The sequence below is a fragment of the Neomonachus schauinslandi genome, chromosome 11, assembly GCF_002201575.2.
Source record: "Neomonachus schauinslandi chromosome 11, ASM220157v2, whole genome shotgun sequence".
NCBI lineage: Eukaryota > Metazoa > Chordata > Mammalia > Carnivora > Phocidae > Neomonachus > Neomonachus schauinslandi.
The window spans coordinates 24,839,867-24,865,235 of NC_058413.1; the positions used below are offsets into that span (position 1 = coordinate 24,839,867).

General features: G+C 42.6%; 1 protein-coding gene across 13 annotated transcripts in view; it reads right to left on the bottom strand.

Moving 5' to 3' along the window:
- Window positions 1-138: 138 nt before the first annotated feature.
- Window positions 139-25,369, bottom strand: part of CD44 (CD44 molecule (Indian blood group)) — an 83,764-nt gene continuing 58,533 nt past the window's right edge. For 7 of the 13 annotated variants that reach the window (XM_021685366.1, XM_021685365.1, XM_021685364.2 and 4 more), the window contains 9 exons: window positions 24,431-24,559; window positions 22,863-22,991; window positions 19,665-19,766; window positions 17,809-17,898; window positions 16,726-16,932; window positions 13,989-14,054; window positions 9,537-9,608; window positions 7,178-7,256; window positions 139-1,076 (listed from right to left, as the gene is read on the bottom strand). In XM_021685366.1, the coding sequence (XP_021541041.1) occupies window positions 872-1,076; window positions 7,178-7,256; window positions 9,537-9,608; window positions 13,989-14,054; window positions 16,726-16,932; window positions 17,809-17,898; window positions 19,665-19,766; window positions 22,863-22,991; window positions 24,431-24,559 (1,079 nt within the window). In that variant the 3' untranslated portion in view covers window positions 139-871. The remainder of the gene's footprint in view (window positions 1,077-7,177; window positions 7,257-9,536; window positions 9,609-13,988; window positions 14,055-16,725; window positions 16,933-17,808; window positions 17,899-19,664; window positions 19,767-22,862; window positions 22,992-24,430; window positions 24,560-25,369) is intronic. The other 6 variants (XM_021685375.1, XM_021685376.1, XM_044919499.1 and 3 more) reach the window with 5 other exon arrangements.

Sequence of the window (25,369 nt, forward strand, 5' to 3'; positions counted from 1 at the left end):
GGGGGGGGGGGGGGGGGGGCTGGGGCTTAGTGGCTCTGAGATGGACTTTCAAGGAGGGCTTTCTCACATCTTCCTGATGAGTTTTTGGGAACCAGACCTTGCTGGTGAAAAAAACCTGAAGGATCACAGCACAAAGGGTTAAGGTGGAAGAAGTACAGATGTTTATTATGAATCAGCTTAAACCCTTTATGCCTCTGACAAAGTAACCAAAAAAAAAAAAAAATCATACTGATCAAAGGACCTCCAGGGTTTAATATTTCAAAAACACAGATAAATAGCTTCCTACAGATAAATAGCTTCACCTTTTGGGTATTTCCCAGAAGCATGTGAAAAATTTCCAGGGGGTCTGTAGAAGGGGATGTGTAACCAGTACATTCTGATCCCATACCCCACTGGAAAGAAATGCCCAGGGATTGGGCTGCAGGAGGAGGGGAGGGATGTGGACCCATTCAAATATCCTCCCAGGGACCAATCCCTCTTAGCCCTGGGGCATGTCCTTAGCTGGCAGCTGTTGCCTGGGAGGGGGAGTGGAGGGAAGGTCGAGGATCAGGAAGATGTATTTGTGGCTTTTGTTAGAAGCCATCCAGAGCATGCCCTCAGGGGTGGAGGCTTCTAGGTGGGAACTGGAGCAGTCAAATTCTTGCAGGTCATCATTTGGGCCCTCATTTCAGAAAGCAATGCTGTTTTTATAAACTGGACCTGACTTTAAAAAATAAAACGCAAAAAACAAAAAGGAGTAGAAAATTTTATACTAAAAAAAGATCCCCAATGAAACAATCAGTAGCACATTGCATCTGTGAAGTGTCCCAGCTCCTTATCATGGTTATGTCTCCAACTGCCGTTTCTCTCCAAGGTCACCACGGCATGGGTGTTACACCCCAATCTTCATGTCCACATTCTGCAAGTTCCGTGTCTCGTCGGCTGTCATATACTGATCTGGAGTCTCTGAGGGCTCCTTGTTCACCAAGTGCACCATCTCCTGAGACTTGCTGGCCTCTCCGTTGATTCCGCTTGGCTTCCGGTCCCCCACTGTTCCGTTGCCATTGTTGATCACCAGCTTCTTCTTCTGCCCACACCTAATGATTTTAAAAAAGCACATGAGAAGGTGCTCTGATGACTCAAATCATCCTCATTGTCGTCACCACTGTCAGCATCATCACGACAGATTTGGATGGTCTGACTGAGCATGTTTCATCTGACTGATGGTTAACCATCCAAAGTGAGTCCCTGAACCAGCAGCAAAAGCATCACCTATGAACTTGTTAGAAATGCACATTCTCAGCCTGACCCCAGATGTACCGAGTCGGAGAAGGCTAGTAGTGGGTTTAATATCTGTGGTTTAATAAGCCATCAAGGGGGTTCTGATGCACAGCTGAGTTTGAGCATCTGTGGTCACAACTCTGGGATGCCAGGGCCAGCACTGTCCCCCTATTGCAGGTGAAGAGAGCCTTATGCTCTGAAAATTCAGTAAGTTGCCCCAGTTATTCAGCAAGTAATAAAAGAATTGGGATTCAAGCCCTTTGGTGTCTGACTCCTAAGTTCTAATTCTCCTTCCTCATCCTAAGAGATGGCAATGTTTGCCTTTTTTAGGCACTTTAGCAGTTCCTGTAGACTTAGATAAACCATGAACATGATGACTATAAATCATTCTGATTTGTGTATTCGACCAAGTCCCATTACTTCCTCTCCCAGTGGATACTTTGTTGGCCTTATCAGGGTTCTGACTGCATGGACGGAGAAAAATGAAACATTATTCTAGACGTGTAAGGTCATATTGATTTTCATCAGTTAACATTGGGTAACTTCCATATAACTCTGGACGTAGGAGGCTTAACTACATAAGGAAAGCTATTCACTGTTACTGCAAGGGTTCTCAGTAACACTGCTCATGATTCGAACGCAGGAGGTCTTCTATGGAAGAGCATGACCTTGATGGTGTCCCTGCCTCCCCCCACCCAGCCTGATGCAATACTTCCTCTGTCCGGTCACAGGCCTACTGCTGCACATCTAGAAGTCAGATTGCTTAACGGAAGCAAAGCTGCAGAACCTCACGGGGCAACAAGGAGGGGGAGGGTGGGGGAAGAGGGGAAACGGGCTAGCATTTATTGGACACCTCCTGAAAGACAGGCACTTTACATATAATTTCATGAAATCTGCACAAAAACCCCGCGATGCAGCTGCTTTTCTAGTTATACAGCAGTGGAAACTGGGGTCCGGGAACGTTTAATAACTAGCTTGAGGTCACATAGCTAGTAAGACAGACAGAGACAATATTCAAATCTATGCCTTTATGACCAGAAGCCTGGGCTCTGCCCAGCTCTATTCATGCTGCCAACCATCTGGAGATTTGGAAACAGTGTAAAGTCAGAATTGTGCACTTTGCCGCTGGATATTTGGAGTTGTAGAGACAAAGCCTCTATTATTCATGCTTATGGGCCATTCCCTTTAGAATTGCCAAGGCCATAAACTTTAATCTCTTATTTGGGGAAACAGAAATTATACCTCCTCAACAGGAGGTAGATCCTGTCTCCTATGACATGATGCTTGAGGAGGGGCGGAGGGAAGTTTGCTTGAACTTTGGAGCAAGTCTGTGGGGCTGGGACAATGGGCGCAGTCCACATAAACAAGGGTAGGGGCTGCGAAGGCTTGGTTTTGAGAACTTATTGTTGTGTGGCATGGGGCAACTCATTTAACCTCTCCGACTCTCAGGTTTCTTATCCATAAAATCAAGCCAGTAAGAGTACCAATCCCACAGGATTGTGGAAAGCCCTTGAAACACAGCCCAGCACTGACACATGAGTCTATTATTGTTATTATTTGTTGCTCTTACTCAATGGGATGGGGCAGCCAAGGCCTTGGAGAAGCACCTAGGACAGAATCCAGAGCACAGTAAATGTTCGAGAAACACTGGCTCTAGTTGTTCATTGAACCAGAGCCATATGAGTTTGGGATTTGCTTGTCTTCTGACTGCCTCCACCTAGTCATTATATTTACTATGAAGATGGCCCAGAAGGCTGAAGGTGGAAGTCTGCTTGTATTTTTTCAAATTCTCAAATGGATATCTCAGGTGTTCTTTGGAGGGGAGGGGTCTTATTAAAGCAATTCCCATTTGCCAACCTAATGGATGGCTTAGAAGTTGAATGACACATTGTAGGAAAGTGATTAATAATCATAAAAAATGTTGGTGCATGGGTGGGGGCTAGGGACTCATGTTATTTAGTCTAAAAAAAGCTGATTTAAAAAGTGGATAACAGTGAACCCGTAGGGCTCAGAAATATGGTGCTTGGGTTTGTCCTGCCCCCATTTCCCTTTGGATTTCTGTGTCTCTGCTATCTAAGTTTCTTCAGGAGGACAGGATGATTCTCATGAATAACTAGTCCAATATTTGTTGCTTCAGGCATTAATAATTACTTTTTTTTTTTTACATACTACATCACCGGTTTATTACAAAAAGACATAACCCAGGAACAGCCTGATGAAAGAGATGCACAGGGCAAGGGCCGAGGAAAGGGTGTGGAGATCCCCTGCCTCTGTGAGAGCACCAATCTCCCCGAACCTCCCCGTAGTCACCAACTCAGAAGCATTAATAACTACTTTTAAAAGACAAGTTCTAATTTTTTTCATTCTTTTTAGTTATAGAACTTTCAGAAAGGACACGAGAGAACACGAGAGCAAGGGGACTTCAGAGGTTGCCCAGCCAACCTCTTCATTATGTAAAACCAGAGACTGAGTCCAAGAAGTCAAGGGTATCATCTGAGGCTACACGACTAGTTACGGCAATAAACAGAGTATCTGCAACTGAGACTTTCTGACTCCAAAGGTCAGAGATCTCCAGCAAACTGCATCCCATCTTCACCTCCTTTCTCCTTAAATCTCAGGCATCAATCAGCTGAGCAGTGACCACGTGATACGGGAGGAGCCATAGTGGGGTCTCACCAGGAGAGGGTGGGCAGGCTGGGGGCGGGTGGTGAGAAACCAGGTAGCACACATTTAGGGCATGGAGGAATTTATCTTGAAAGACTTGGAGGAGTAACTCAACAACCGGTCTTCTGTCTCTTCCACCTGACACTCCTTAAAGATATTTAGAGATTTATTTTGTGTTGTGTTGGAGCTGTGTCACCCAACAGGGTAGCCACTAGCCGCAGGTGGCTACTTAGATTTAAACCCATTAAAACTGAACAAAGTTAAAAAGTCACCTCCTCAGTCAACCTTGCCACATTTCAAGTGCTTGGGAGCCACAAAGGTTTTGTGTTAGTGCTGACGTAGAACATTTCCATCATTGCTGAAAGTTCTATTGGACAGCTTTGTTCTAGAGGACAGAACAAGGTTGGGTGAAGATAGATCACAGTGAGCTTGACTGTAGCTGAAGAGAAGGAAGGCATTTCTAAATCATGGAGCTTTACAGAGGGGACCTACCAAGCAGAGGGGGGATGACTACCCTGGGGTGGGGGGGAGTGCATCACACGATTATTCCCATGAGACTGACAGCTGGTGAAGGCCTTTTCTGCATGGCCAGTAGGGTGACATCCTTGAATCATTCCAGCTTTGTGAAACCTTCTCTCATAAGGTCCTCACATTTCTTTTTTTCTCCTCCTCATACAAATCAGATCAATTCTTTAGGGGAAGGGCACCTAACCCCTCTTGGGCCTCATCCAATACCTACCAACCCAACTGACTCCTGTCTGCTCTTAAGGAAATGGAATGAAGTAGGATTTCCACTGGAAAGCTGAAATTCAAGGACTCTGGTTATGAACAGCAAAGTAAGATGACATGGGGTATGACGGGGATGGGAAAAGCTAAAGAAATAATAGGACCGCTCCATTGGCATCTTTATGATGCATGACGCACAGGTCACTTTGTCCTGGAAGCCCGTGGTCAAACCTTGCACGTCAGCTTCAGTGACTGCTTTTCTCTTTCGTCTTTTAACCAAAGTTCATACACCAGTGCCTGGCACAGAGTATGTTTCAGTAAAGATCGTCTGACTCAAATCCAGCAAGTCAACGTTGCTGCTAAACCTCAAGGTTCTTCTGGGCTGGGATGGCACCCTTTCCATGTTTGATCTTTTCTTCCTTGCCACTCAAAAGATGTTTGTTGGAGAAACGGAAGCCTGCCATGGGTCCTTATTTTCCACCAAACTTTCTTTGATGCAAATAGGATTCTGGATCTCTCTAAAATGTAATGTTCAAAGCAAAAAGGCCCAGCCTTTTAAGAGGATTGGAAATGGGCTTGCGCCTTTAGAAACGCAGGGCACATTAAGGGGCCCGTGGAGCCGTTAACCACCCGTTAGCTGCGTGGCAAATCTGTTTTAGATGATCAAATCAGGACATAGTAATTTACGGCATCCAAGCAGCTACTTTCCCGGTGAGATACTCGCTATGCCGGATCCCGCGTGTCCCTGTTTGCCTGTTGCTAGGGTGATGGCTGGTCTTGGGACGAGGGGTCCCTTTCTGCGGCTGACAGGCTGGGGAGCGCCGTGTGAGCTAACCAGCCCCGCGGAGCAGACTCCAGCTGCTCTGGGGGACAGCTGAGAGGCTTCTCGGAGGAATCGGCCCCACTGCCAGCATCCGGGGCCAACGTTTCTATGGCGACGTGTGCAAAGCTTATGGACTGTATATGTGAGCAGAAGGGGTGCAGTCTAGGCCCTGGAACAAAGGGACTCATTTCCAACAATAGCAAATTCATCTTTAATTGAGCAAAAGTAATCTAAGAGAAAACAAGAAGGCTGAGGGAAAGTATAAAGACGCTTTGTAAAGGCTCCCTCAAGTCACGTTATTTAAATTCGGCAAACAAAATCTCTTTCCTTTTAGTCATAGGAACCTCCTAGAAGGTCTTTCTGATTTCTTTTCCTAGTTTTTGTTCCTTACACAGTTGGCTATCATGTGTAATTTTTTTTTATTATTCTCTCAAAGGTACAGGTAACAACAGTTATTTGGCTTTAATATAGCCTTTTATTAACTTGTACCAGCGTAAAGTGACATCATCTAGTTTCCTCAGATAACCAGAGATGCTGCATATGCACTGCATGTGCCCATAGAATTAGCCGTTGCTTTCCAAAAGCCAACAAGAAAGATTCTAGCATGTTCTCCGGGTCTTCCCCCAACCAAGGGGCCTCACCTGGACCGTCAGATGATCTAGTGATACAATAAAGGGAGCCCTCCTTGGAAATACGATTCTTTTATCTTGTTGGAAGCAAGCTCCAGGAACATTTATAAAAGGTGGAACGCTCCTCTGCATGGGCTCAGAAGAAAACAGTGCACCTTTAGAGCATCTTGAACAGGAAATTTAGACTCACACTTTGGAGCGCGCTGTCAAAATTCATGTTGCTAGAATGAGGTTTTTCCTTCCTTCCACTTAGGTTGTATATTAGGTCTGGAGCCTGGTCACAGATCAGGCAGGTACATGTACTATTTAAATAACTTCAACGTGGCAGGCCTTGGTTGAGGTGAGGAGAGAGAGGGACCCCTGAGGATATGAAAACAGCCCGTACGCTGTTTGACTGTCTTTATTCAGACTTTTGCAAGGAAAATTCTTCATCATTTCATAGGCCTTACTGTCGGGGAGCTCTTCCTAAGCAATAACCTGAATCCTTTCAACTACAGTTTCCAGAAAATACAAAATAGTATCATTACAAAAAACCCCCACAGAAACCCAAGGCCTACTTTAGGTAAGGGTTCTAGAAGGTTCCATAGGCCACAGACAGGCTAATGGGGATGACCAATTCCTAGATCTTTATACAGTGTTTTTGCGCATTGTGAGTGCACTTACTAAATGCTGTTTGATCAATGAATGAGTACATAATTTTATGCCTTCTGGGTGAGATATTTTATAACTTTCATCAGATAGTGTCTCCATGGGTTTAACCCTGAAGAATTTAAGGACTTCGAAAGATTCAACACTACCTAAAAGTGATGGTCCAAATAATCACAGTGTCTCTTTTATCTAAAGAATGTGCCAGAGCAGGGATTCTTAAGCTGTACTACGCACACGAGTCCCTGGGATCTTGTCAAAACACAGACTCTGATATAAGAGATCTGGGTAGGGCCTGAGATTCTGCATTTTTAACAAGTTCCCAGCATGTCGAGGCTGCTGGTTCCAGGGGCTACACTCTGGAAGTTCATGGAGCCCACGTTTAAGTGATGTCCTTTCAAAGCAAAGACCCCGAGGTGCATCCCCTTACCTTCTTCGACTATTGACAGCAATGCAAACAGCAAGAATCAAAGCCAAGGCCAGGAGGGAGGCCAAGATGATGAGCCATTCTGGTGAGAGTGAACCAAAAGACACCCGTGAGCTTGGGAAACACACTTTGTAAAAACAAAAATGACTTTATAAATTGACCTGGTCCAAACAAGAACTATACTCAGCATCCTGGATGAGTCCAGCCAAATAGCCCTGCCAACTGGCCGATAATACCAGAACAACTCTGCTATAGGCGTCTGCCCAACAGGCCTCTTATTTTAAACTCTTATCACCAGTCAGAATTTTCAAGTTCCTCCAGAAGAAGCATGTCTCCAAAAAAGCGTAGAATGACCTGTAGAAACTTGTAAATGCCTTTGGCGCAGTATTATTAAGGAGACTAAAGGAAATTTATGTTTCCCTTGAAAGGAACATTCCTCTCCTATATAAGAGCATCCACCTTACGTTTTATTAAGAAACACAAATGGGGGCCATGCACTAGTGGGTGGGAAAAGGACACCCCTGTGGAGGGCTGAACTTCTGCACATTCAACCGGGGCCCAGGTGGGGGGGGTCATTTGGCAAAACTTATCCTTCAAAATGTGCATGCTTTTGATTCAGCTTTTGATTCCCCCTTCTGAGAATTTATAGGACCTCAGAATTCATTTCGAAGATGTTCATTGCTGTGCTATTTATAATAGTAAAAGTTGGAAACAACCTAATATAAGAGTAAGGGATCAGTTACATAAATTAGGGCATACCCACTGTATTCTGCATGGTGAGAACAGGAGAAGAATATTTACTGACATTGGAAAGCTGTGGGCAGCCAGTTGAGAGTGGTGGTGGTTAACTAAACAGCATGCATGCTGCAATTACATTTTTGTATATAAATTACATTTTAAAATGATGGGAAAGGGGGCGTCTGGGTGGCTCAGTCATTAAGCGTCTGCCTTCGGCTCAGGTCATGATCCCAGGGTCCTGGGATCGAGCCCCGCATCGGGCTCCCTGCTCAGCGGGATGCCTGCTTCTCCCTCTCCCACTCCCGCTGCTTGTGTTCCCTCTCTCGCTGTCAAATAAATAAAATCTTTAAAAAAATAAAATAAAATAAAATAAAATAAATAAAGTGATAGGAAAGACATCTATGAAAATGGTAACCATGGCATTTCCAGATGGTGGGGTAGCTAATAAATGATTTACATTTTTGTCCTTCGGTTTGTATTTTCTCAAATGTCTCCAATTATCATGTATCACTTATGGGTAAGATGTTATATAAAGGTTTTACAATCAAGCTTTAATAGGATAAAAATATGATTTGACAACTTGAATCCATTCTCTTGCCACGTGGGTTGTATATCTGTGCAATGAGCTAGCTCAAGAACCAAGAAGGATAAGAAGTCATCGATTGGCCATTCCCCCTTGGGAGTCTTGGATTTCCTCCTACTTCCTGCTCAGGATCGCCTCTGCCTGGCCTCCACCTAGTTAGGTGAGTGTGGGGAGGGAGGTGGAGTCAGGAGGTGGGGAGGCCAACAGGTGGTCCCATTTCTGTTCTTTTCTCTGGTCTCTCCTGTTCGCTCTCACTAGAGCCGGGAAGAATGTTGCATATTGCATTTCTGCGCCCCCCCTTCCCTGGCAGCCCACTCCCTCTCTCCACTTGCTCCTATCCCAGCTGTGCTCAGGCAAGCTGAGGCAAGGGGGCGAGGTGCACCCTACATTCTTCCCTTTTCCCGAGGGAGGCTCAGCTCCAAGGCCTCTGAAGAGGGGAAAGTTAAAAAGAGAATTTACAACCCTGGGAAAACCCTTTCTTCTTTGTAAACTCCCCCTTAGAAATGCTCCATTTTGAGCCCAAGTCAAATAAAGAATTTGCCTCAAGTACCTTAAATCTTGATGCTCAGGAGAGCCAGGTGTCCCAGCCCTCCTACTGCACGATGTGACTCATTAGGACACTTTCTTCTGTCTGGATCAGGAAAGACTGTCCCTTGAGAAACAGTTGTTTGGGGACCAGAAGAATGTTTTTACTCCCCACCCCCTCCAAAGGCCCTTATATCTCCTCACTGTCTGCAATGTGAGAAGAAACTTCCATGCCCCAACCCCGATAGAAAGGAGAAACTGGGCAGGGATATGAAGGACCTGGGTATGGGACAGAGTCCCCTGGGTGATGGATCACTCATCTGGGAAGGAAGCTTTAGAACCTAACATGCCAATTCTTGGGGACAGGCCAGGGACAGACATTCAATTCATGGGACCCAGAAAAAAAAATTCCATTCTTTCCTACCAAGTGCTCTCATTCACCCTTTAGCTTGCAAAGAATGTGCTTTTTTAGTATCCTTTTTTTTTTTTTTTTTTGCCACACAGCTTGAAACTTACCTGGAATTTGAGGTTTCCGCATAGGACCCGAGGTCGGGTTTGCCCCACTTTCTTGACTCCCACTTGAGTGGCCTAAGGGGAAAAAAACAATATCTCTCAATCAAAGTTTGGAATGCATAACGACCAGTTCCTTACAGAGCAGCACGCAGGGCCAACCTCTCTACGCTCTGCATCACTGAGAAGCTATTTATAGATTCAAGCCGCAGACATTTATGAAGTGTTACACGAAAGATATCTCCCCAGAAAAGTTGGTTTGATTAAGGCCAGTGTCTGGAAATGTCATTGTTCATCAAGAACATGAGAATTCTCACCAGCGGTACTGTGCAGTGTTTAAGACCTTGGGCTCCAGAGCCAGGCAGTCCCCCCTCTGCCTCTTGCTAGTGACGTCTGCTGAGTCAAGCTACCCTCTCCAGGTCTCAGTTTTCTCATTCAGAAAATGGGGATAACAATAAAATCCACTTCACCATAATTTTACAGAAGTTTAAAGAAGTGCACAAGAAATGGGAATTGTGTGTAGTTGCTCTGTACTATTTCTGATTTAAGACCTTGCTACTCAAAGTGTGGTCCCTGGACCAGCAGCATCAGCATCACAGGGGAGCCTGCTAGGAATACAGAATCTCAGGCTTCACCCCAAACCTACTGAGTCAGAATCTTCATTTTAACAAGATCCCTAGAGGATTCAAATGCTCTGGAAAGTCCAAAGCAAATCTAACAATCCCATCCGTGTCTTCACAGACACAAAAATAAACATTAAAAAATAAGGGCTTAGGGGGCAATGGCCTTTCTGTCCAGGGAAAATCATCCTATTGGAGTCCCTGCTAATATGTTATTGAAACATGCCTTGTTTTCAGAAGAATGAATATTATCTACCACTACAAAACAAAATAAGGAAACAAGCAAAGCATCTCAAACTGGAAGGAGACGTAGCAAGACAAAGAATCCACAAATCTGATCGTTTGAACACTACATCAAAAACTAATGATGTACTATATGTTGGCTAACTGAACATAATAAAATAAAAAAGAATCCATAACTCCGTATGGGAGGCTCATCAAAATGAGGGAGGCATCGTGTTTTATTTTTTTATTTTATTTTTTATTGTTATGTTAATCACCATACATTACATCATTAGTTTTAGATGTAGTGTTCCATGATTCATTCTTTGTGCATTTAACACCCAGTGCTCCATGCAGAACGTGTCCTCTTTAATACCCATCACCAGGCTAACCCATCCTCCCAGCCCCCTCCCCTCTAGAACCCTCAGTCTGTTTTTCAGAGTCCATCGTCTCTCATGGTTCGTCTCCCCAGGTATCGTGTTTTAAAAGAAACTTCTAAGACATCTCATGAAGAGACTCACCTAAGTTAAAGCTTCATCTTTTGCTTGTGTTTTTTATGCTTCCTCTTCTGTTTCAAAACAAAATTTGAAAATATCCCACAAAAATGAACTTGTTCCCTCCTATCCATGGGGAACCCACTGCAAAATTCTGAAGTCTACCAAGGGAAGAAAAAGCAAATCAGGGCAGTCTGTCTGGCTAAGCAATGGATGAAGATGGCCAGGGTTGAATTAAAGGAAGATGTCTGCGGAGAGTCAAACTTTAGACAGTGGACAGTGCAATTTTGATGATGATGGTTATTTTGGATAGGCTGACTCCTGTTTATGCAATCTGATGTTTTCATTAAACTTGAAATGGAACAAAACAAATTCTTACCAGACCTCGGGCCATTCAACACCTCTTATGCCACTTTGACAGTGGCCTTGTACTTTGCAAATCTTGGGAGTCCAAGGTGCTTTTCCTAGCTGCCCCCTGGGGTCCTTGGTCATTGGCACGTCTTCACCTGCATGGGTCATGAGATGCTGGCCATCTACACTGGAGATCTTCGGGTTTGAAAGCCATCTAAGCAGTAGAGGTACTCTCCCTGGTCTTTCTCTGACTCATAGCAGCCTTTGATATTTGAAAAGGAGGCCACTAATGGATCATAATCTCTTTATTTTGGTTTTCAAAAAAAGCGCTCCCAGCAAGGAAAGATCTGGGTGTGTGTACAACAAGATGAAACCTCCCACTTGAACAATACACACCTGCACAGGAGTCAAACAAAAGAGACGGCTCCCGCCCACCTGATTCTCACTTCAAGCAAAAGCCAGAGAAGATGGATGAGATACAGCAGGCCTCACCTTGCACTCCAGAGGTCTGCAAATGAAGCCAGGGTAGGGCTGGCTGGGAAAGCAAGCTTTGCAAAGACGGACACTTGACACTGTAATTTGGAGATGAGATCCAACCTGAGACGTGTGCACAGAGATAATTCAACTGGCCTTGACTGTGAGAAAAACAGTCTAGGACAGAGCTTCTCAAACTTCAGTGCACATACAAAACAACCAGTGTGGGGGGAGGTCTAGTTAAAATGCAGACCTTGATTCAGTAGGTCTGGGATGGCTGGGGATTCTGCATTTCCAGCCAGCTCCTAGGAGATGTCCCAGTGGCTGGTCCAAGGACCACACTTAGAGTAGCTAGGGTCTCTTGATTTTAGAGAGCATGGTTGAAATAATAACTCCCTATCATTTCCCAAAATTTTTCATTTTCCTGAGAGCTCCTGTTCTTCACAAAACTCTGGGAGGTAACAGAGGCAGGTGTCCTGATCACCTTTTTTACTATAAAGGAAACTGAGTTTGGGAAAGGCTAAATGCCCCAACCAAGGAACCTAAAGAGCTTGGGACTTCTGTCTTTACTTTAGAAGCATTTCTAATGAACCCCTCTATCCTGTGCTCTTGCATGAAAGCTTATTACTGAGCCACCATATAAATATCTGTCTTCATATTTGCTTTAAGTGTGTGAATCTTTAGGCCTGGAGGCAACTGCAGCCCTGACTTGGGCATGGGGGGAAGACCATGGTCCAGATGGATTCCCTGGTTTTCATGGGGTCACCTGGACTGAGGATATCAGGGCCACTGGTATCGGCAGGACTTTCAGTGGTTCCAGTGTTACTGGTCACAAGTAAACCTGCCTCATGTCAGACTCGGGTGCCTGCAGTAATGTTTCCAGGGGTGTGATCTGAGTCACAGCAAACATGTATCCATTTAATAATACGTGCCTGGCAGTAATTATGGTCATTATGGAGTGTTTTCTTCAGAACATACTTATAGGGGCGCCTAGGTGGCTCAGTCGTTAAGTGTCTGCCTTCGGCTCAGGTCATGATCCCAGAGTCCTGGGATTGAGCCCCACATCAGGCTCCCGGCTCTGTGGGAAGCCTGCTTCTCCCTCTCCCATTCCCCCTGCTTGTATTCCCTCTCTCGCTGTGTCTCTCTCTGTCAAATAAATAAATAAAATCTTTAAAAAAAAAAAAAAGAACATACTTATAGAGGCAATATGAGACCTCGGGGCTTGAAACCTGGCTCCACCACTCAACTTACCCATCATGTCAACCCAGCCAAGGTACTTGCCCTTTCAGAGTCTTAGTGTCCTTGTCTGGAATACAGGGATGCTAACCATACTTTCATAGGTCACAGGGTTTGTAGGATGATTACATAAAGTAATATTAGATGAACCATATGGAATCGTGGATATTCAACTGTTGACCTACAAAAATAGCAGCTTCATCTGGTCTACCCTACTACATGGAAAGTGTTTAGTACAACACCAGCAGCACACAGTAAATTCTCAGTAAATGCTAGCTACAGTGCCATGTGCTTTACACCTTTACACCTGTTTCATCATTTAGTCTTTAAAACAATGCCCTGCAACAATTATTATTATCCCAATTTTAATCGTTAGGAAACTGAGTCTCAAATCCCTTAAGCAACATCCTCAGTTAGTATATGGAGGAGCTGGGATCAAGCCCAGGCCATTCTTACTCCAAGACCCATGTTCTTAATCAGGCTGGTGTAGTACAATGCTAAATTGAGACCCTGCCTGAATTCTTCCTGATCCTTCCACATGGAAGACTTCTCTCTCCAACACGGTAGTTCTCAAAGTGAGGTCCCCATCTCTGCAGCATCAACATCACCAGGGAACTTACTAGAAATAAATATGCTCAAGCTCCACCTCAGACCTACCGCATCAGAAACCTTAAGAATGGGGCCCACCTGGGCGCCTGGGTGGCTCAGTTGGTTAAGCGACTGCCTTCGGCTCAGATCATGATCCTGGAGTCCCGGGATCGAGTCCCACATCGGGCTCCCTGCTCTGCGGGGAGTCTGCTTCTCCCTCTGACCCTCCTCCCTCTCATGCTCTCTGTCTCTCATTCTCTCTGTCTCAAATAAATAAATAAAAATCTAAAAAAAAAAAAAAAAAAAAAAAAGAATGGGGCCCACCAGTGTGATTTAATAAGCACTCTCCAAGATTGTGATGCATGCTAAGAAAGTCTGAGAACCACTCTTCTTGAGACACTGACTCATGCTTTATTAATCATCGGCAGGCTCAGTGATGATAACAGTAAATGACTACAGTAGCTCAAACTCACCAGCTGATTCTGATCCATGAGTGATATGGGATGTTCCACTGGGGTGAACTGATGAGTCTTGGTCTTCTGTAAGGAGTAATCAGAAAGGTTCATTACTGGTGTTCCACTGCAATCTGCATTTCCTCACTTTTGCAATTTCAGACATCCTATCACCAAGTTTAGTGTGTTAAAGGTCATCAAAAAACCAATGGCAAGGAACCTTGAATGGCTCCATGGTACTAATTACTGTTCATTGCTGGATCCACTGATGAGTAGGTTAGGGCTTTAATCACAATAAAGGAAACTGGGACAGCACAGACCATCCAGGATGACCACAGGAAGTGTGGTTTTAGTAGAAATCTAAGAACATAACACTCTCACAGAAATATCATGATGTCTTCGCAGATCTGAGGTTGGAACTTGATACTGCGTCTTTGAAATAAAGACTCCATGTTTTGAATTACACAAATGGGATCGCTGGGAGTGTGTGTACTCTCTGACTCAGAGCATGAGCCACTTAAAGAGATTTCTCTGAGGCAGGAAATAGAAAATGGTTTTGGTGTGCAGTAAAGGATCTTAGTGTTGAATTATGTAAAAATTCAAAGGGAAAAGTCAAATGCTTATTTAGAGAAAAAGAGCCTAAAGATAAGTGAAAAAGGAATAAGAAGATGCGTGTTAACATGTAAAAAATGTGGACCTGGTTATTAGAATATATTTTAAAAAACAACATTTTTCAAAATTCAAATCTGTATTTTCAACACCAAGAGTTAATATAATCCCATCTTCCCAAATATCTATCACCAAAAGGCTTTAGATTGAGACAAGCTCATGAACTGCTCAAATCTGGGTCTGCAGGTCAAATCTCAGATTCAGCCTATGGAAACCCCTGCTCTTCTCCCTCTTCCCCACACACTTTCCAATGTACTGGAATCTTAAAAAAACAAAACAAAACAAAACAACGAGACAACAACAAGACAAACAACAATAACAACAGAAAGGGATAATGGTTTCATAAAATGGCTACAGTCACCCATTATGAAGACCTGTAAGGAAAATATAGTAATCTGATCATCACCATTTCCTTGATTAGAGAAGGCGGGGGTAGACGTCCTGTCATCTCTCGTGTAATTGTACAGGGGAGACAGATTGCTTTGTTCCTTAGTTAGAATACTCGAAAACAGCATTTGCTGAAATGCCAACACCGGTACCCCCAAGACCACCACCACCGCCAGCACTGCAACCACCACCATAATGGTGAATGTTTTAGTTCTTATCATGAAGCATCAAGACAGAGAAAAACGTATGGGAAGAAATCAGCTTTATCTGAGTGGCTTGGAAGAAAACCAAGGATGACAGTTGAATCACTTACTAACCATTTAATCCATGAAGAACCACAGATAATCTGTTTGATCATGGAATTATAGGAGGAATCAGCATCTGTGAGTATCAATTTTGTAGAAAGCATTTTATTTACTAACAAATAGGCTATGTAATCCTTCCACGATACTATTACTTTTAAAATTGCCATTTAAAATTTAAATTCATTTGATTGTACCACAGTCCTTATTCTGCCAAGAGAAAAGAGGCAGTGCTCTAAGATTAATTTCTTTGGAAGAAAATGGACAATGCTACTCGGGATGTTTAATAACTGAGGGCAGAACCATGATTGAATAATGAATCAAAGGGTGTGAGGAGTTTTGTCTTGCCAATATCACCAAAGTTAGTATTTTTAAAAACTGCTTTTCTGGAAGCTCTGGGTGAGCAGCCCAGAGGAAAGAATCCAAGCACTTGGCATTCTGAGTCTTCTGTCCCCATATCAATTAGAGCATCACAGATGTCATCTGTTTTATATACCAGGTTCTCATAAGACTTATTCTTTTTGCAGGGGAGGAGAGGCAGACCTTGCTACAAATCCATATATATTTAAAATCACAAATCTTTAATGTAATTCAATGGTTGAGTGGCAAGAAACACTTGAATCACTGGTACGGGGAGGAGAGATTCCAATTCTCATTTCTTATCCAGAGTAGGTATTTCCAGTTCATTTTTCTTCAATGTAAGTTTCTTAATGCAAATGAAAGAACAAAGAAAGGGAGAAGTAGGGAAGACTGCTTATTTGAGAAAAGAAGTCTCGCTCTCCTTTTAGGTCCGTGTCCAACTTAATTGAATAAGTCATCTTTAGTCATCTCTTTGCCATTGCAATAGGAAAAGTCATGCCTATTCATTATTAGTAGATTAAATCATAAAGTTTGAGGTGTGAATCATAAGTAGGTTTAGCCACGAGCCCTTCACCGGAAGTAAAATTCATCAATCCATCACCAGTAAAGAAAATAATTTCAGAACAAAGATATCAGCATATGGAAATGAGTCACATGTTGGGTAAAACCTTATGAAACAGGTAGCATATCTGAGTTGAATCAAATGAAATTGCTAATATTTGACTACTTTGACCTACAAAAGCATTGATTTCACATGGCTCAAATTAATATACCACAAGATTAGGAACAAAGAAAGAAATTCTACCCTAACAACAAGGTCACAAAAATAAACGGAGACTAAACTGGCAAATAAAAGCACTATTTATCTAAAATAAATCTAATTTTATTTGCACTAGAATGATGACCTGGGATAAAGGCCATTCCCATATCACAAATCGGTCTAATCACAGCCCACACAGAAAATGTCCCCCTATAGTATGAAATTACGTGTTGTTTCTCTCTGTAGAGAAATCCAACCAGATAACAAATGGCCAAGTTACCTGAAAAGAAACGAATAACGTTAGAGTTGGAATCTCCAGCAATATTGACTTCAGTAACTCCAGGGGACCCCGTGTTAGCAGGGGTCACCGGGATGAGGGTCCTGTATTCCCCCGTGGCTGGTGAGTGAGAAGTAGAACCTTCCACTGAAGTAGCTGAGTCTTTAGGAAGATGTCCACCTCTTTTTCCGCCTCTGCCATCAGTCCTATCTGTGTGGAGGTGGGATCAGTGGTAAGCCCACAGTTGTGAGGCCACCACCCATCGGGTGCTTGTCTTCAGAACGTGCCAGTGCTGCAAAAGCTTTCCACTTGTTATTCATGAGTTTGGAGCAAAAGACAGTGCAGTTCATTCCTACTATTACTGAACCAAAGTGATATTTTGCAATCTGCACCACCTGGACATGATTCAATGGAAAAGATTCTGGTGATCCCAATACCCAAGAAAGGGATTTGTCGCAACATCTGCCTGGATTGTTAAAGTTAGGTTTATGCCACTACAACTGTGACCTTGAAGTCAACTCAGGTACTAGATAATCTTGAGCGCTTAGTCAACTGGACCCGCCTTTGATGAAGTGGAGAAAACACATCATTGAACTGAAAAGTAAAATTATGTTGCCTGCAAATGGAACCGTAAATGCCAGGTTTCAAAGCCCTCACGGGCTTTCATTACTTTTTCCTTTGCCATAGGGGCACTGCTTCTTAGTCACCAGCACTATGGATGTATGTCCAGAGGATGAATGGCAAAATAATATGTTGATGAAAGGAAAACAGAGAGTGATAGAATTCAGACCTTTACACCAATTATAAATCATATGTAAGCGATTTTAAAACCACGCGACTAGCTTTAGAGTTTAAGAAAGCTGACCTTTAAGATTAAGAAATACAGCTTGCACTTAATGTACAATAGCTTCTAAGAGGCCTACAAAGCAGAAAAATCCAAGAACCACCACCAGCCGCACCTTCTGATCAGAAATAACAGCATAATAGCCGCCAAATGATGTACCTCCACCAAAGACACGGTACAAACATCCATGATTTATGGATCTTTATCGAGAGCTGAAGCCAACTGGGCTTTATAATCCTTACTGCTAGATGTTGGAGTAGAAGTCATTGGATGGTCTTTATCTTCTTCCAAGCCTCCATGTGATGTAGAGAAGCTCTGAGTATGACTCTGCTCTGTTTCAATGAGGGAGGAATCCAGCGTTACTTTGGAGCCATGAAACAAATCCTCTGTTATCTGCTGACAGGAAGGATCTAGCTATGGTAGTGTCAGACAGGTAGGTGCCTAGGAAGACCGAAGTTTGGGTATACCATTCTCCTCTGATTGATAGAAATGTACAACAGAATTCTGTTTTGTCCCTAATTGGCCCTAAGAACCTCTTTTTCAGTACAATCAACAAAGGTAAAGTGCCAAGGTGAAGCCTGAACCAAAACTTTTGTCCACCCTGGATCATCCTGGCCCAATTGTAGCACCACTTCTAGTCACTTAGGAAACCGGGGAACCCAGAGACAGGGAAAAAGGAATGGTTGAATTCTGGTGCTCCTATACACAATCAAGAGCACCCAGCTGTGGGTCGAGAAGTGGGACTGTAGGGAAATGAATACCAGGATAGCAGGTAGCACAATTCTCATGACAAAAGAGGAAGAAGCTCTAGAATCTAGAACAACTTGCTCAAATAACTCAGATCAAACTTGCACAAAGAAATCTTAAGTCCCTTCTAAAGAATATTAAATTAAAGTTACCATTTTACTCTATTATTAGGTTTTTGATCTTGTCTGTGAATGAGGATTCTCATCACTGCACCGAAACGTCAGGAAACGCTTGCCTGGGCAAACACAGGGCCCTCACTGACATATACCAATTTGAGGTTGAACCACTGCCCATATCTGAAATCACTGTGACTGTTTTGGTTTGATTTCTTTTGTGTTCTTCTAAGAAAGGTACTGACCTCTGAGTTACAGGTGCAAGCATTCCATAAAGCACATCAGTAAGCCATGTCCACCACCAAGTACACATGACAACCAGGAGAAACATTCACCAAATCCCAATCCCAGTGTCAGAATAAAAGTCAGCAGGGACATTAAGTGGAAACACAAGACCCTCCCTTGGAGGGGACCGTCTTAGGCTTCCCTCCATCTCCTTTGATGTGTAACACTGTGCTACATACATTCTTGGTGATCAATACATGCTTGCTTATTTTTCCTCTGCCTAGAAGGGCTCACATGAAGGACTCTGCCCAGTATGTGTAGCAAGCAGTGAAATGAAGCCCTCTTAATTCTGGATTTCTTTCATATTCTGTCAAGAAATTGCAGATGACTTCAGTCTGATCTCTAGGATAGCCCTGTCCATACAGTGGCAATTTAGCATTGATTCTTTCAGACGTTTAGTAATAGGAAGAGATATTAGCAAATGTTCCTCTTTTGTTCCCGGGCCTTGGCACCTTTGTTAATGGTCAACAGTATGTCTTGCCCCTCTTTTGTGGGCTGCTGTAATTTCCCCATTCTCTATAATTATCTGGACCCAAAATGTCTTTTCACAACCATGAAAGCAACCCTACTCCTCTCCTGCCTTGATTGGAGGAAAGATGGGAACCAAAAGGAGATGGTTAAAACATAGAGAAACTACTGTCTTAGCCGTGGTCTTGGGTTTCACTCACATAACTGTTTTGGGAAGGAAAATCAGGTTGGGAAGAATCCCACAACCCTTTTAGTTTCCTTAACATAAAGTCATTGCATCTGGAAATCACCAAGAATGAAGGCAAAATCAGATTTAAAGAACCCACCAAGAAAATATAGGCAATGAGGACCCTTTCATACTCTGGGCTGAGCTGAGCCATGTAGCCCTAACTGCACCATTCTACCACCAAGCTTTGCATCCAGGCCAGGGTGAGCAAGAGCTAAAGCGGGACTACAGGCCAGCAGAGGGGCTGTTATATCCTTACGAGTTGTCACTGAAAAAGGTCCTGTCCTGTCCAAGTCTTCCACCAAATGTGTGTTTGGATCTGCAGAAGGCTGACGTGTTGTATTATGGCTGGAGTCCATATCTGAAGGAATCAAATTGGTGTTAATGCTTGATTTACTAAGCTACTCCCCGAGGGTGGTTTATGGTCTCTAGACAAACTATTTTCATATGCAAACCTGTACTAGAGGGGAAGAAAAGTACATACTGATTCATGTCTCCAGAACTGGAACAAATTATGACTTCTTCAAAAAGTATCACAAGAAGTAACTGGCTTTCATTTAAAGGCTAAGTGTATGAAAGGTGCAATTTTTGTTTATTTTTGCTGAGTCTGCAAGGACACTAAATAAGCACATGACATGCCTCTCAAGCCTTGCAAAAAGACAGAAACATAGCCCGCGTGTGACTTTTCCCCTGCCATACAGCTTGCTTCCCTTATAGACACATGTGTTCTGGATCATGGAGAAAAGACAAAATGTACTGGTTTGGACACCATTTTTTCCTCATCTCCCTCACCTGGCAAAAGATTTTTTTTTTTTTTACAACCCTCTTCTCTCTTTTGGTCCTTTCTGCTTCCCAAAGTGAATGTGCATGTAACACATAAAATTATCATCCAATACTACCTACATGGAAGTCACGGGAAGTATTGGGGGCAAGAAATAAGCGGTAGAGGTCAGTGAATCATTCTCCACATAAACATAAGTATGAGGTGTCTTTGGAATTTAACATGTCCAATGCTGAGTGATACAGAAGTGTCACTGAAACATTTAAGTGTGCTGTTTCTAGTAAATATCACGAATCCGTGCTGCTGGAATAACAAGTCCTGAGGGAAACAGTGACCAAACAATCCAAGAGCCCCATTGCTGTTGCTGGCTCTCTAGCTCAAAGTTCACCCACACTGCTGCATCCAGATAGATTTAATCAGGTCCAGATGACTCCAGAAGGAAACACTTGAATATTGGGCACTCGCATCTACACTGAAGCCTTTACATACAAGAAAAGACAATCAAGATCTTTGTAGGACAAAACGTGGCTGACTGTATTATCCCAGGTTTCAAAAAGGAGGAAAGGCCAACCCAAATCAAAACCCCAAATGGATATTCTCCCAGAAACGTCCTGTCTGTTGAAAGTGTCTAGACACTCTTGCTCATCTTCCCTTTTATAAGTAGACTCCTTCAAGACGTTTTGCACTGTTCTATGGTTGAAGCCAATTGTGTTGCTCTTGACGTGTTCAATGTAATGGGCTCTCTTTCTGTTCATTAGTATGGAGGCTTAATATTGATCCAGAAGGGGCACCTGGGTGGCTCAGTTGGTTAAGCGACTGCCTTCGGCTCAGGTCATGATCCTGGAGTCCCGGGATCGAGTCCCACATGGGGCTCCCTGCTCAGCAGGGAGTCTGCTTCTCCCTCTGACCCTCCCCCTTCTCGTACTCGCTCTCTCTCATTCTCTCTCTCTCTCAAATAAATAAATAAAATCTTTAAAAAAAAAATTGATCCAGAAGGCTTTTTACTGGCTTGGCTTTCCACCATGGATATACCAGAGCCTCCAGCAGATATGTGCATGAACATGTATGTGTGTTGGGTTTGCATGTGGTACTTCAACCCCACAACCTAATGGCCACAACATAGCCATTCAAACTCATCTTCCTTTATGACACATGGACCCAGTCGCTCTGAAAAATTGATTCCTTGGTTTCCCTTCCTTTATGCCTCTCCTTACATGAGTCTCCTTCCTAGAAAAACTTTCCCTGACTTCCTTTCTCTGACCATCCATGTTTCTTTTCCATTTTTGAAAAAAAACAGATCAGATGCATCTTTCTCTGACACTCTCTGGAGGGTCCTCTGAATTTTTGTGTTTATTGTTGGCAACATTCATTTGACATCTATTACCTATCATCTAGTATTGTTAGATACATTTTGATTTATCATTGATGATAAATGTTTTCTTTTCCTAGCTAAATTTTAAATCAGCTAAGGTCATGGAACATTGGGTAGCCATAATGCATTGCACATTAGAAGATATTTAATACAATTGTAGCTTAAGGGATATCTAATCATTAACACTGGGGTACAGCATAGGATGTTTTAAAGAAATGAAGCCATAGAAACTGTGGGATTCATTTTGGAGATAATTTTGTTCAATTCAATATTGAGAGACATCATCATTGTGTCTTAGAACACATTTCAATACAGTTTATGTTATGCATACCCTTGGCAGTTTGGATCCAGATAATATATTCAATGCTATGACTGAAAATTCACATCCTTCTATTGACTCTTTTGGTTTATCTCCCTTTTTGGAATGTGACATTTCTGCCATCAAGACATCTTGTCGAATAATTTAAAAAAAAAAAACTTGAGTAACTCAATTCATGGGTGTAGTAAGGAGCATGGATTCTTCAGCTTAGTAAAGACTGAGAAAAGGGATGACACCACCTGCTGCCAACTCCTACAGATTCTCTCTGATAAAGAATTCCTTTTGAATATAAAAATTGGTCAAATAGAATCACAATCTTCTATTCTTGCTCAACTACAGCTAGTATCTTTTTTACTCTTTCATTTCTGTTTTTAATTGCTAATAGGTAAATAAGAATGGTATTTAAGAAAACAGGGATTCCATCCTGTATAAAAGTTGTCCATTCATTAAATTTGTAAACATTTATTGAGGGCCAAGAGTGGTCTAAATCCTAAGTCACTGGGTACTGTATTTCTCTCTCAATGTGGCAAGAGTGAATAATGTTTTCTGAGCTTTTTAGTTACTTGTTTGAAATGAGTACTTACCAATTTTTTACCTCTAAGTTTTCTCTCCCAAAGACAAGTTACATCTTTGGGTCTACAGTGACAATAGTAACTGAATTCGATCACTTCACTCTTTTTAAAACCCTGTACTTAAAAGTAAATGGAAAAGAAACCTTGAGACTGCTCCTTCTTCAGAGAAAATAACTTCCACTCCCACCATCTTAGAACTAATTCTTCTTTACCCCTCTGGCTGAATTCTTCAGTCTCAGCCCAGGATTTCATATTCAGATGAATGTCCATATCACCCCTACCTAGAAAACCAATTTCTAAAGAAACTTCAGGTGCCTTAGGAAGAAGTCTAAAATCAAGGGCACATTTCTAAGTAAATAGCCATTGGGTGGCTTTCAAAAACAGAATATATAAAAAAGCTCAGAGGCTATTACCCATCCATCTTTCTGTTTGATGATCTCGTCCCATTGGATGTGAGACTGGGTCAAAGAAATAAGTCCAGGAGCTGTCCTCTTGACTCTGAGTTGTCATTCTTTGGTCTGGATAGCTGTCTTGGGCTGGGGCTGTTGTGACAATGTAGTTCAAGCAAATGTCAAAGTGTTAGTTGACATCTGGCCAGGGATACATACACTGATACTTTTAAAAAGACTTTATTCTCTAGACAAGACAATGAAAGCATCTTCCTGGTATAGAGGGCCAAGAAGATGTGTAAACACAGAATGCTTTAGCAGGTATGGGTTTGTTCATGCTCATTTACTTAGCAATCAGCATGGGAAGTAGAGGCCACAAAAGCATTAATGACCCCTGCATGAATAAAGGATGAGTTATAGTCATCATGTGAAGATAAAGAAGTGGTTCTTGAACCACATGCCATGTGGCCACCATCCCCTAAAGGAGGAAGTATCTAAGCACATGATGTCATTCCGAGACAACCACATCCCAGTGAAATGCACATTGGGCTGGCAGTGATTTAGAGAAGGAATCAGGCTTCCCACAAGATAAACCTGAAATAAATGCCATTCACCTCAAAAGCATGAATGGAATCCATTAGAAGCATTACCTTCTAACAGTGGGATTCACAGCTCAAGGGACATACAAGAATTCAACACGTACTTTTGCATCATTCTGAGCCAGTGGAGATATATAGGTAGAGAAGATTCCAGTAGTAGCCCCTTAGCACCAATCACACCACGCAGCCAGTCACTGAATCCACTGCTCTGACAGGTAGGCATTCAGAAGCTGCCACCACCCGAAGGACATTCTGCATTATCTTCTGTGTTGCAAATGGAGACAGGGGACTATTCTGATACCAAGTGAGAATACGGAATTCACATTCTTTTACAAGACAGGAAGCATTTCCGTGTTTCTGCCACACAGACAAAAGAATCATGCATAGCAGCTTGCAGAGCCAAAGTTATCTGGCATCACTTAGAGATGATGACAGAACTCGAGTCCAAGTTCCACAATCCCACAACTCAAGAATAGAGAAAGTGTGTTTTTGTAAATGTAAGAAAAGAAGCACCGAGCATTCAAAGAGAAATCTCCAAATAGACATGACCAAAGGGCTAAATGACATCACACAGGTATTTTTTAACTATCTGGCTCCATTTCTTCCAACATTAGGATTCTAACCAAATGCTTTCTAATGTGCCCAGTATTTCATAAAGCCATGTTGTAGATTCCTTTACAAAACAAGAGGGAGTATTTGGTCAGATCAGTCTCTGCTACAGTCTCACTGGGGGATGCCCAAAACTAGATCTGAAAGTGACACACGCAAGAGACATATTCTCTGTGTCTCCTTTGTATGCTATATCATTCCTGTTTTCGTGATTTGTATGAGCATCTAAGGGTTGGCTCTGTGTTGGCCACATCATAATTTATTAAGGAAACTTAATATCTTGTGACAATTCCTTCAATGTCTTTCTGTTCAGTGTCCTCAATGCTCAACATTTAACCCAAGAGGAAGCTTCCACCCAAGTTTGCTTGTTAAACAATCCATTACCAGCTGTCCCTGCTGTTGAATGAGAGTCTTCTTTTGGTGATTGGGGATATTCCCCAGGCCATCCATTCTCAAACCACTGCTCTTTCTCAGTAGCTGTTTCTTCCATTGTACTACTAGGGATTGCCTGAGCTGTGAGAAGAATGTCAATTGTGAGCCATGATTGTCCAACTTCCTTAACAACACATATCCTAATACTTTAAGGCCATATACACATGGGAGAAAAGGTAGAAAAGGAAAGCAGCAAGGAGAGAGATTATTGGTAGAAAAAGATATGTGTGATTTGATAATAAGAAAAATCTTTAAAAAATAAAACTTGTGTCCTCATTTTACCCTTGCACTGGCCAAAGCATTCCTGGGGTTAACTGGTTATCCAGAAGGAGGAAAAAGAAGTCTGAAATCTTCAGTTTTACCTCCCACTGACTAAATCACTACCTCCTGACAAATAATGAAGTTAGAAAAACTATGAGCCTAATTACAAAAAAGGGGAAATGAACCCAAACATAAACTGCTTCTTCAAAATTTTTTAGAAAAGAAAGAAAAAAAAAAAAGACAGAAATGCACGCATGCGCGCACACACATGCACACACCTTTTATAAACGTAATGATCCTTTAAATACCCAGTAACCCTTGCTGTTTTCAACATATGGATTAGCGGAGTATAGGATTTCCATTGTCAAGTAAGAAAGTTGACTCTCTTCTAGGAGTTGTAATGTTCTTTGATAAAGCCCAGAGGTCACCAACCAGAATCTCTTTATGTTTGCAAGTACTGATAAGAGAATTGTAGTGGTTACTGTTTTCCCTTTTCCTCTGTGAGGTTCTGTCATATCTGGCTTTTCAACTACCCTCCAGGAATGATGCCCCCCCCCCACACACACACCACCTTCTGACAATGGGCTCATTAATTCCAAGCCTCTCATGTAGCTGGCTCCTTTTTATGTA